The 12925-nt window shown below is 37.7% G+C and overlaps 1 protein-coding gene across 1 annotated transcript; it reads left to right on the top strand.

Moving 5' to 3' along the window:
* Positions 1-2223: 2223 nt before the first annotated feature.
* LOC113684590 (uncharacterized) lies at positions 2224-8896 on the top strand. Its single transcript, XM_089186575.1, has 7 exons — positions 2224-2352; positions 4975-5092; positions 5415-5500; positions 6648-6746; positions 6837-6881; positions 7241-7351; positions 8633-8896. The coding sequence occupies exons 1-7, from the start codon at positions 2275-2277 to the stop codon at positions 8681-8683; spliced, it is 588 nt and encodes a 195-aa protein (XP_089042701.1). The 5' UTR covers positions 2224-2274; the 3' UTR covers positions 8684-8896.
* Positions 8897-12925: the final 4029 nt, after the last annotated feature.

Here is a 12925-nt window from a genome sequence, read left to right as displayed (position 1 = left end):
GCCGATCTCCGGTCATCACAGTAAAGCAAGCCTCAGAAACTACATCGGCCGCCCTTCGAGTGAAAAAATAAGAGCTCGCTCAGATATCCTTTCCAATGTGTTGAGTGGAAAGTCACTTCAGTCACTGCAGCCGAGTTTTGCGGCGCTGTCATCCCGAGCGATTTTTATGTTACGGTGAATTCGGCTGTCGTTCATTTAAAAAACACTCGCCTTGAACAGTTTGTTTTCTACCTTGTCATGTGAAAAAACCCGCGTGTTTTTATGAGCCATAATTCGGCTGAAGTTCACTGAACATTTCACTTCAAGATTCTGATTTAAAAACTTCAGGCAAAAGCGTTAAATTCGACCTGCCGAATTATTTTAGTTTGTAAACTATCGCAGAGTGTGAACTTTGATGGTTTTTGAACTTTGATGGTTTGACACTTTTGACAGCTTTTGTCTTGTACAGCCAATCAGATTATTTGAACCATTCTAACAGGGATTCTGATTGGCTTATTGTAGCGTGCTCTATGAGAGTATAGAGCATGCTGACGACACTGTTCTTCGCTTTGGAAATAAAGTTTGTTTTGAAAATTGAAAGTAATACATGGGGAATTTAACGGATTCTTTATTATAAAACAAATAGAGAAGCCTTGACTTTGCTCTGTTCTGTTATAAAACACTTAGGAAGCGGCTAGAGCACTCAAGAAGTGGGAAGAAACACTCGACTACGTCTCGTGTTTCTCCCTACACTTCTTTCGTGCTCTAGCCGCTTCCTGCGTGCTTTATAACAGAACAAAGCACAGTCAAGGCTTCTCTATTTGTTAAATAAAGTGCTCTGCCACTCAAAACGTCAAAATTTGTCGTGGTGATATTAATTTATGTTGAAATTCCTTCCATTTCTTCGCAAAATAAGTAGAGTAACAATTATTCCTATAAAATAATAAACACGGTTTGAATAAATTATTTTACAAGTGAAAAAATATTGTATTTTTCCACGTGTGTTTGATAAAACCAATCACGTCACTCGCCTTTCACGCGACTCGGCCAGGTTGATGAATAAACGGCGAGAGGTTCACTAAAGTTCACTTCATCCAAGGTCGTTTGTCGGAATTTTTTTGGATTATGGTTGCTAAAACACTAAAAATCCGTTTTACTTTCAAACAGTGACGTTCAAACTTTTCCAGATGGGGATGAAAACGAAAATAAGGAAAGAAATACGAAAGTTACCAATCTAGTGGCTTTGGTAATGGAATTTCTCGCGGCTGAGAACGAAAATCGACAACTGAAAGATTTTCCCCAGGCCGTTTTTGGCCGTGTACTTGAAAGATTTCTTTTTTTCTTTACTTCTTTTTTCGCCGGAAGCCATTTGCTACAACGCGCTTTGATTACCAAATCAACGAAGTGCACTTTAAACTTTCATATGCGTGAAGTAAAATAACATCAAACAGGGATAAAATCAGACTCTAATTACAATGAATTATTCATAAATAAATGTGCTGTTGTCATGATTTTCAATTAGTCTTACCAACGGAAGAATTAATACCAAAAACTGGTTATGGTTTTACGTGTGCAATAACGCGGAACAATTTATAAAATCATCACCTTTAGCTGACGTAAATCAGGTCTCGATCGAGACTGTCTATTTTTCCTCTATTCAAAAGTACATGTGACGTGTATTGAACTGAAAGCTGCTGATTCAGCGACGCACTTTAAGCTGAATACTTCCCTAACAATTAAAATAAAATGTATTTGCTTGTGAAATTAAGTCTTTGGGGAATTACATGGAAAGCTTCTCCAGAAATCCTGACATAGCAACATAACTTGATGGTGACATTATATTGGCTGCTGACCTTGCTTTAGACATAAAAAATTAACGCCTCTGATTGCACCACCGTTTAATCTGCACGTTTTGACGCCGGAAATTCGTCAGCATCGACAGTTGAATAGGCTAACCATAGCACGTTTCATTTCTTTGAAGTCTCCCTGCACTTAACCTTTTGTCTAGTTACTAGAGATGAATTAACAATACAGGCAAATTCCTCATATAATCCAATACATTGTCAACAAGTTGGGTAGTGAGTTTTTAGAAACTGAGCGACGCGGTTCTATTCTGCATCGATATAAGACATATTCTCACCATAAGGAAATACGGAAGTGACGTTGAAAGAGGAATTTTTAAACGGCTCTAAAAAGTGAAAGGGTCAGAAAGGTTTATAAGCATCCAGCAGCTACGCTTGAATCAGTTCAGTTGAGTTTGACGTTCAGAAGAGCAACTTCGACTAATCATCTTCGATGGCAGTTTTGGTGAAAACTTGTTGCTGTGGCTGCAGCCTCCGTAAAGGTGTTATGATTCTCGGAATCTTTGGCCTGGTAAGTCCCAGCAGTTATTAAACATATAACCATCTGAAATATCCGTCTAATTTTCATACCTTAGTAGTGGTAGTACTTGATTTAACATTTTTCGCTATTTCGTACAAATCGCGAACTCTAAGTTTCGGGAAAAGTATACCTAGAGCAAAGATTAACCACGTGGAATTTTGTTACGTCGCGTTGAATAATTACACGAATGTTAGTGCATCATTTCCAAAACGTTTTTCTCTGGTTAATAACGACGATATTGCTACCAGTAAAATGTCGTAGAAAATAAATTGTCAACGTCAACGCAGAGACATATGTGCATCCTGAAATTTCTGGACGACTGAGCAACTCAGTGCAAACTTCATAACTTTTATTCGGTCAAAAACGGGCATTCTAGAAAAAATTGTTTCACGGTAAAATTAAATGTTGCAGCGGCAACTAATACTTTGAAATAAAGAAATGATCCGCAAAAATCGCAGACCGAGAAAAGAAGTCAGAAAAACCTGAGGCTTCAACAGCATTCGAAGGTATTCCTCTCAAATACTAGTCATTCGCTGTCATCAACTGAGATACGAAACTAAACTTGGAGCGGTGCAGATTCTTTCGGGTGGTTCATTCCTTCAAAGGAATCTAATTTTTTAATGAAAATTATATTTTGACCTTGGGATGGTACTGAAGTAAAGACTCGATCAGTGGAGGTGAGCTGTAACTAAAGAAACTGAAGTGCTGAATACCTCGTGGCTAGTATGACGCGGCCTTTCGTTCCGGCCAATAGACTTATTGAATAACTTTCGGAACTTTTGAAGCCAACTCGTTGCAATCCGCACTCAAAGTTCGAGAATTCAGGATGTTCCTCTATCACAGAAGGATTTACAACCGTAGTTTTACCAGTTACAATTTTTTCAAAATATCTCCAGAAGAGAAACCGGAAAAAAAATGAAATAACACACGATTCGAAAGAAGCGCTTTCACGTTTTAGACAGTTAAAGAAAGACTAACAGCACGTTTCATTTCTCTGATGTCTCCCTGCACTTAACCTTTTGTCCAGTTACCAGAGATGAACAATACAGGCAAATTCCTCCTAAAATTCATTACGTTGTCAACAAGTTGGGTAGCGAGTTAATTGAAATTGATCGACGAGGTTCTCTAATAATTTGAAGTAAAGAAACGATCCTCTCTGGTGACCTGCTGATAAAGAAATCGCAAACTGAGAAAAGAAGCCGGAAAAACCTCAGGCTTCAACAGCATTTGAAGGTGTACCCCTCAAATACTAGTCATTCACTGCCATCAACTGAACTAAGAAACTTCATGAGTGGAGCGAGACAAATTCTATCGGGTTCTTATTGGATAACTTTCGGAATTTTTGAAGCCAACTCGTTGTACCCCGCGCTCACAGTTCGAGAATTCAAGATGTTCCTCCATCACAGAAGGATTTCCAACCGTAGTTTTACTAGTTGCATTTTTTTCAAAATATCTCCAGAAGAGAAACCGGAAAAAAAAAATGAAATAACACACGATTCGAAAGCAGCACTTTCAGTTCACCTCCAACTGTACAGTGAAATAACATGTTATAGAAACGTAATCATAGAGAATAACACGTGGGCAAGCTTAGATATGGAATTTCTCTTCTCGTGTTCAACTCGATAGCTCAATAGTGAGCGCGGCGAACGAGTGAGATGTCGAGTTAGATGTTATTGACTTTGTCCTTAGCGAAAGAAGCATTTGGAAGTCACTGATATACTTTTTTTTGTCACACACCGCGTGACAAACGTGTGATAAAGAATTACACGTCATGAAAAAGGAATTTAGCCAAGAGTTGGTAAACAGCACGTCCTATCGTGATTAAGAGGATAGTTATTCGATGGATGATCTGTAGAGGCGTAGTTCGAGTGAACATTACCAGTTTATCCCTCGATCGTGTAAGAAAAGTCTATGTGACTGAATTAAATAATTAAATATAACATTTTATCTTATCTGTTTCCTTGTGCCTAAGGGAACTTAGGGATCACGAACAATAATCAGGAACATTCTTCGCGATACACACATTGTCTTTGATTATCCTTATCACTTAAGACAGATATAACATTAAAAAAAATTGTCTAAAATGTTCAATTTGTTTTCGACTCATGTGAGTGGGAAAAAAAGAAAAGAAAACATAAGAGATATCGACTGAATTGAAGAATATTGATTGCAAAACCTGAGCACCGAAGCAAGCACGTTTATAAATTAAACGAGGCAAGTAAAGTGACCCTGATGTCAATTGATATTCCGCAATGTAAACAATTCTACGTTTTTATAGTCACGTTAGCGATGCTGTTGATAAGCGTTCATTACATTTTCAGTTCGAGATTTTTTCCCTTTTATTCAAAGGGGGGGGGGGGGGGGGAGAGCGAGGCGGGGGAGGGGAAAGGGGGAAATGTCGAGGGTTCGAATTGATCGGCACACAAATATTTGCAGTCCAACTGTGTTTTTATGTTTGAAACATAGCTTTTTCCTTCCTCATCACAAATGACTGAGGTTAGTTTGAAATTCAAACCTTCGCATGTTTTTCTGGTTAATTCAAAAGAGAGCTATTTATATTTGCTGTGGTATATAAAAATCTGATCTGTAGTTGCGTTTCTTTTTATATTTCAGATTGCATCAGCTTATTCAATTTATCAACAAAGTCAGTCCATCAAAGTTTACAAGCATATAGAGGAGAACGCTGACGAAATCAGCAAAGATTTACCTTTCAGCAAAAAGCATCTCTTGGGTATTACAGTTTACTTTTGTCTTGTTCCAAACAAACCTGTTAGGAAGATCATGTGGTTAGCTAGGACGAAAATATTTTCATTTGTGAGATTATACATGGAATAGTGTGGGTTTTCTTAAGTGACTCTAATATACATTTTACATTAGTTCGTGACTGATCTTGTGTGAAAATGAAAGTTCCACCAATAATTTTTAAAAATGTTCAAACCTTTTTCTGCCAAACGAACCGTCCCAGTCGACAAGGTTCTCTCTCATTTTCTGATTATCTTTTCACTGATTAATTGATTGATGCACCCTTTTTTAATGATCATCTCTAAATATAGTGATCGTCAGATTGGCTTATGTTTCCCTGGTATTCCAAGTCATCTCACTGTTGGTGAACCTGTTGCTTCTGGGATCCTGTAGCTCAGTAAGTCCAACACACTAATTCTAAGAGATTCTGAGATTTTAGCACGTAACATAAAAAGAATTTTATAGGACAGATAATTCCAAGGACAAATGTACGAGCATATTTTGGCGTTGAACGGAGGCTGTTGTGCTTGTTATCATTAAAATATTTTTGTAACTTTCAACGGACGGGAAAATGTTTACGAACAGCTTGCTGTTTGCTTCGTGAGATGTTCACTTTTCAGAGCTCTTTGGTACGACTTTATGAACAAACAAACCTCTCATCTTGTAACAATACCTAGACGCTCTTTCGTCTTGAATTCAATTATGAATAAATACCTTCATAGCCCTTGATGTATGGTTTGGAAAATGGGGAGTATTACGATTATAATATGATGCGTTTAGACCAATCGCGCGCCAGAAAAGCTTTGATAGCAATGTATTCGAATGATAATCTCACATTCTTGAATTCCCCGCACCCAACAAACTGACAACCAGAAATGCGGTGCGGGATAAGCAGACAATTCTTAGCCCATTTATTGAACTAACCAACTAATCACAAGACAAAAACAACTGTTTACACTGTTTAGACACCAAAAAACTAAACAAACTCTATACGTTCGATGCGGCCAAAGTAAATTGAATAAACAAAACCACTTATAATGACTGTGAATCATCAGGAAAGCACTACTAAAAAACCGTTACGAGGAAAATGGACTACAGGATTCCAACCAAAAAATAAAGAAGAACAAAATTTAACTGTCCGCTTGTAAAAATCCACAATGAAACTTGTTTACTGTTCAGCGAATATATACTTGCTAGTTTACATATCACACTTCTTTCCCATAATCTCACGCCGGCACTTAAAACACACTGCCGACAAATGCACTCGTGCTCGGGAATTCAAGAAACCATTTATCTTTTGTTTCATTACGCTTCGCTACATTCAGGCAAAGATAAATGAACAATTAATTCAACACTTAAAAAATAAAAATGGAAAAAAAAGGTTTATATGACTGCAAAACACAAATCATCAAATTAAATTGTGGTTTTCGCTTCAAATCGACAATTTTTCTTTTTGATTCGAACCCAAACAGTCGCAGGTTGGAGCGTTGACTTTTTATTTAATTATTTGTTAGTTTACTGATCATCGTTTTTTTTCGTCGCAGGGTGACAAGCGTTTGGCATTTCCTTGGCTTGGGTGGAGCATATTCCAGCTCTTTTTCAGTTTTGGAGTGGTGATATTTTACATTGCCATCTGGGAGGGGGTAAATTGAAACAACCTTTTTTTTTATGAATTACTAAGAAAGAGTTTTTCAAAGAATTTAACTTGATTTCTGTTTCCTTCCATGTTACAGTTTGCCGTCTCCTTACTTATTGCGAGCATTGCATGGTTGCTTTCGGTATGTTCTATTTCAGTCTTAAAGCAATTTCTTTTTGAGAGTGGAAAAAAAAACCCGAAATTGGATTGATTTTGCCTTGGCTCTGTGATTGGTTCAGAAATCTCACGCCACTAAGCAATCAGACGCAAAATTAAAACTAATCACGACTTAGTCGCCCGAGCTTCAGGCACTCCAGTTGTTTTTACCTTAATTTATAGCTGCCACTTCTAAGTGTTTTCATTTTTTTTTATTACTTGGCCGGTTTTGGTTTTACCACACTCAGTTGAAAAGCACTCTCTTTTCCTGTTCATTTTACTACATACTCTTAAATTGACGATGGCCTGGGTCTGAACTCATCGTCTCCCTCTTTTTTCTCCAAGATCTACTTCATCGTGGTGGTGTATTCGTACATCGAAGCCCTTCGTGAAGATCCTTCGGGAACGAGTGCAGGATTTTCTCCCCCTCTGCCAGGCGGTGACCAAACCCAGAGGGTAATTACATTTCCGTTGCTGTAATGCTACATGATCTTCGCAGTCAAATTTGCTATGAATATTTTTGTGTTACTGAGCAAAAGTACGCTATGATAGCAGATGAACTAGCATTCCATTTAAAGGAAAAGGTGGTCGCTCTTCGACTGCCGAAGCTATTAATATTGGTAATGGGGGCGAGAGGAGTCCAATTCAGTCTATAATCCTACGAGTGATTGAGAAAATCGGACGACCGCGAAGCTATCAATCTCGTGATTTATCAATCACGAGTATGATTACAAACACAATTGGACATCAGAAAGTCCTGTTACCGATAAATCATAACCATTACAATTTCCAGAAAAAAAAACCAATACATTTAGGACAAACCTCTCCGCTAGAGACAATGTCTTAAGTAAAAAAATTCTTCAGACTGGTAGACGTATCCAGACTGATAGTTCGACTTGAGAATTCTTTTATCCGAACAATTACTTTTCCTGCGAAGCAATTTTTAGCTATGTAGTGGCTAAGTTCAAACTGCTCACTTCTCTGCCTCTCAGTTTACCTTGAGCTGCGCTTTCTGAATGGTCAACTGGTTTTCCTAAGAGTGATTGATATTTTTTCTCAACAATTAACAATTCATTTCAAGAGATTATAAACTATGTTCTCTCGTCTACTTATTCTATTTGGGAATGAAATTTAAGTAAACCAATGACCACGTTGTGACCTGCAAGAAAGAAAACAAAGCCAACTAGAGTTCGAGCCAGTCAGCAAGGTGAGCACGCAAGACGTCTATTAGGATACTGCTTGGGAACCTCTCCCACGCGCGCTCATATCGTTTGCTAGCTCGAAATGCGCAGTCCGCCTCTCGCGTCACACTGCCGATGAGAGCATGCTCGTAAGCTAACCACAGAATATATATATATATATATATATAAAGTGTAAAATTTTGACTTTCGTAAAACAGTGCTCAATATATAGGAGAAGAGCGATGTATATATATAGTTTGTCTAGTTTGAGCACTCTGGCATGGCTTAGATGATTCCACATGTGTGAGATCACTTGGGATGGCTCTATGGCCTTACCTCCATCCTAGCATCAGCACTGCACTGATGAAGCCCAGAAGGCCGAAACAGTACTGTCTGCAGTTATATATATATATATATATATCTATATTTATATTTATATCAAAATTTATTTTTTCTCATTTATACCAAAATAAGATCAAGCGAGCCTAGTTGTAATGATTTATCGTTTTTTTCTCTAATTTTTTAATTTTTTAAATCTTTTTTTATCTTCTTACAGGCTGGAATGGGACCCCCTCCATACGCAGTATCCCAGAAGGGCACCGTGTAAATTCAGCAGAAGATTGTGACTGTCCCAAGAGATTACTGATCACCGTTTTAATTTAAAATAAGTTATTAGAGAGGCTAAAAAACTTGAACTGAGTATAGCTGTAGAGAATATTTTACTCTGATTTAAAGCGAGTAGGAGTAAGGGATCGGTCAATATTTACCGTCTGGGGGTGGGTCAGAGGAGTTTGGTTGTGTCACAATAAAATTTAACCCCCTTCCGCTGTCGCAGTCAATTTTTTATAGTCACCCCCCACCCCCCACCCCCCACCCCCACCCCTTCTCCCGCTATTAAACTTTGGAAAAACAACGGAACCATTTTAAAGACTGTCACGACAATATTTTCTTCAAAGACAGTCAATGATCTTACGGAAAGTATCATTCACTGCTCGTTTGTTTAGATTGTTCCAAAGTTGGTTGGAAGCCTTTTAAATCACCTTTATCATCATTACGCAAATGAAAACGTTTCGGTGAAGTATCTCTCTTTTATTTGCATTACATCTATGTTAACTACCATTTACTCGCTCGAAAGTTGTTCGGTTTATGGAAAATCTTGCTGTAATTACAGCCATGAATTATTCGAGTTCTTCTGGAAAGAATTTCGTTAAGTTTAAATAAAAAAAATAAAAATGTTATTCACCAGCCTAGGTCGGTCCGTATCGGGAAAAACTGTGCCTTCAAGACCTCGAGCACAGTTTTCCCTAATACAGATCTCCCAGCTGGCAAATAAATAATATATATTTAGTACAGGTAGATCTCGGAACTCAAATTTTTTTCAAGGAGTGAAACGGAAAAAGATCCGCATGCGCACTACCCCCTCCTCCCCAGGATTCCAACCTCGCCTACTTAATAAAATGATTTTGGAGAAAGATCATCGCTTTCTCGCCGCAGTTTATCATAGATGGATTTAGATAATGTTGTTACGAGGGAATTTGCGCCGATTAACGCTGTTTCGTTCCTATTTACCACAGCAAAGAAGCAACGTATGCGTTAAATCCCTTAAACGTATCAAGATAATATCAAATGCTCAAGCACACTATTTCAATCTCCTGCTGCCTTGGGACAGCTGTTGTGGCGCTCTTTTGTGTTACCAAGCCAAGAAAAAAAAGCTAGAAGTAGATTTAACACACTTAATAAACTGAAAAGGCTTCATTGAGTTATTTACTGGCGATTTATAGCTAATATTTCTTAATTTCAGTAGAGACCATTACGCGATGTCAATTTCACAATAAACCTTGCACGTGTAGAAAAGTTAATCGGTAGATTTCACTACATATTTCATGGTTGTTCAAACAAAAACTTACTCTTCCCTTGTATCGAATTAAAATGACCTTAATCCATCTCTGATAAAACAGCGACGAAATAGCGATGGTCCTTTTCCAAATTATCTTTTTTCGGACGACGAAACAACCTTTCGCCATATATTTCTTTCCGACGACTTGCCTCGCACCGATCCCAGAACTCTTCGCGAAAACATAAGGATCCGATTACTGGCAACTCATTCATTGCACTAAGTCTTGATAGGTTTCCAAAGGCTTTCACTACCTGTTCAGCAATTAAGGTTACAAGCTTTCATTATTTACGGCCAGGCTTAATTGGTGAGAGAAATCAGGTAATTACTGCGAAAGAAAAATTCAAGATTAAACTTTCTATTCTTCATGGATGTAAGCCTTGGACAAAGTCGCACCATTAGGATACACGGAAATTGAACGAGGAATTTTTTTAGCGGATCTCAAAATTGGAAGGTTCAGAAAGGTTTAAAAGCATCAGCAGCTGCGCTTGAATCAATGCAGTTGAGTTTGACGTACAGAGAAGTAATCTCGACTTATCATCTTCGATGGCAGTTTTGGTGAAAACTTGTTGCTGTGGCTGCAGCCTTCGTAGCCGCGTTGTGATTCTCGGAATAATTGGCTTGGTAAGTTCCAGCTGTTATTAATCGTCTAACCATCTGAAATATCCTTCGGCTTTTCATACCCTAGTAATAGCCTGAGTAATAGTAGTACTTAATTGAACGATTTTCGCTATTTCGTAAAAACCGAGAACTTTAGTTCCGCGAAGCGTATACTTAGAGCAAAGATTAACCACGTGGAATTTGCTAAGTCGCGTTGATCATAAATAATTACACGAATTTAAGTGCATAATTTCCAAAAAATTTTTTTTTGTGGTCAAAAACGGCTATGTTGTTACCTGTAAAATGCCATAGGAAAAAAAAACTATTTACGTTAACGCTGAGACATATGCGCATTCTGAAATTTCAGGACGAGCAACTGCAAACTTCATAACTGCTACTCGGTCAAAAACGAACATTCAAGCACTAATTGCTTTACGGTAAAATTAGATGTTGCTGCTGCAACTTATATTTTGAAGTAAAGAAATGATTTTCGCCGGTCGCCTGCTGATAAAGAAATCGCAGACTGAGAAAAGAAGCCTGAAAAACTGCGCGTAATATTGAAGAAAGACTCGATCCGTGCATGATATTTGCAACTAACGAAACGGAAGTAATTAATAACTCGCAGCTGGTATGACGCCGCGTTTCGTTTCGGGCAATAGACTCATCGGATACCTTTTGGAATTGCCAACTCTTTGCACTTCGAGCTCGAGAGGGTGGGAGTTAGATATTAAGGCTTCTAATTGACCGGTGCACAATATCTGCAGTCCAAGTGTGTTTTTATGTTTGAAACATAACTTTGTAGTATGAAATTCAAACCTCCTTCACATGATCTGCTGGTTAATCCCAAAGAAAGCAATTTATATTTGCTGAAATATATCAAATCTTATCTGTAGTTGTATTTCTGTTTGTATTTCAGTTTGGATCAGTATATTTAATTTATCAACAAAGTAATTCTATCAAAGTTTACAAGTATCGAGAGGATAGCGCCGACGAATTCGAACTCAGCCAAAATTTGCCTTTCAGCAAAAAGTATTTTTTTGGTATTACAGTTAACTTTTGTCTTGCTCCATAAAAATCTGTTAGAAAGAACACGTTGTTAGGACGAAAATGTTTTAATTTGTGAAATTAATCGTTGAATTGTGTGAGTTTTTTATTGCCCTTCACATAAATTTTTCATTGGCTCGTGATCTTATATGAAAATGAAAGTTCAACTAATATTTTTATAAAATGTCCAAACCTTTTCCTGCGAAACAAACTGTTCCAGTTAAGCTTCTGTCTCATTTTCTGATTATCTATTGACTGATTAATTGATTGATTACTTTTTTTTAATGATCATCTCTAAATGAAGCGATTGCAGCTTGGCTTGTGTTTACCTCGCATTCAAAATCATCTCATTATTGATGAAACTGTTGCTTCTGGGATCCAGCTCAGTAAGGGTGAACCAGAGAGGTTTGGTTGTGTCAAAATAACATTTATCTGACTCTGTACTATTCTAATGACCCCCCCCCCCCGTTTGCGGTCCGTTTTCTATACTCCCCCTCCCCGCCTTATACTCTGTTAGCGACGACTGATCCCCTTTCTGTTCCCCCTGAAACTATGCGATCCCCTAGAAAGACTTTGCCCACTCCTTCCCCCTTGAGGATAAACATTGACTGATCCCTAATGGTTCTAGGGAACATTTGTATTTGTAAGAGTTAACACTTAAATGTAACTTGAAACAAATTTCTAATCAATATGTATATAACCCTAAGCAATTTTAACGTTATCGTGGGGTAATTAAGCCTTTAAAAGGTAGTAATATGGGACAGTTATTTAGGATTTTCATCGTTGTTATAAGATGAATGAAATTAAAGTGTTAAAATATTCGAAGTGATGCGAGAAATTAGCTTCTTCGAAGTCTAAAAAGGTAACGTAGATGTATATTGTAAAAGTAAAATGGCCGATACATTTTGCATTATGATACAAGGGTTAACTTTTGTCAAGAGCCCTATAATAAACTGCTTTTTGATATACTTGTTGAAATTATATATTTTTCTGGAAAAAAAAAGGCTCAGAAGAAAAAAAAATGCTGTTAATATTACCATTTATTTTTTTCTTGGAGAGCACGGTAACGAATCCTGCAATCTGATTGGTTCTTAGCGCGGTCCGTGTTTTCATATCTCTGCCCAAGGGCACGGTAACGCTTTCGTGAGTCGCCGAGTACATCCCTATCTTTCGTTGCCATTTTTTATAAATATACCTCGTTTTCCAGGCTGTGCAGTATTTTTAGGCAAAAAATGTTGGTCGCTACCTCAAGCCGATGAATAACTTAGTAATCCTCCTTTCTCTCTCTCAAATCGCGTTGGTTGACAGAGA

This window comes from Pocillopora damicornis, chromosome 11 (assembly GCF_964200805.1).
Source record: "Pocillopora damicornis chromosome 11, jaPocDami1.2, whole genome shotgun sequence".
NCBI classification, from domain to species: domain Eukaryota; kingdom Metazoa; phylum Cnidaria; class Anthozoa; order Scleractinia; family Pocilloporidae; genus Pocillopora; species Pocillopora damicornis.
The sequence above is the reverse complement of the archived record's forward strand: the minus strand, read 5'-3'. Positions and strand labels throughout refer to the sequence as shown.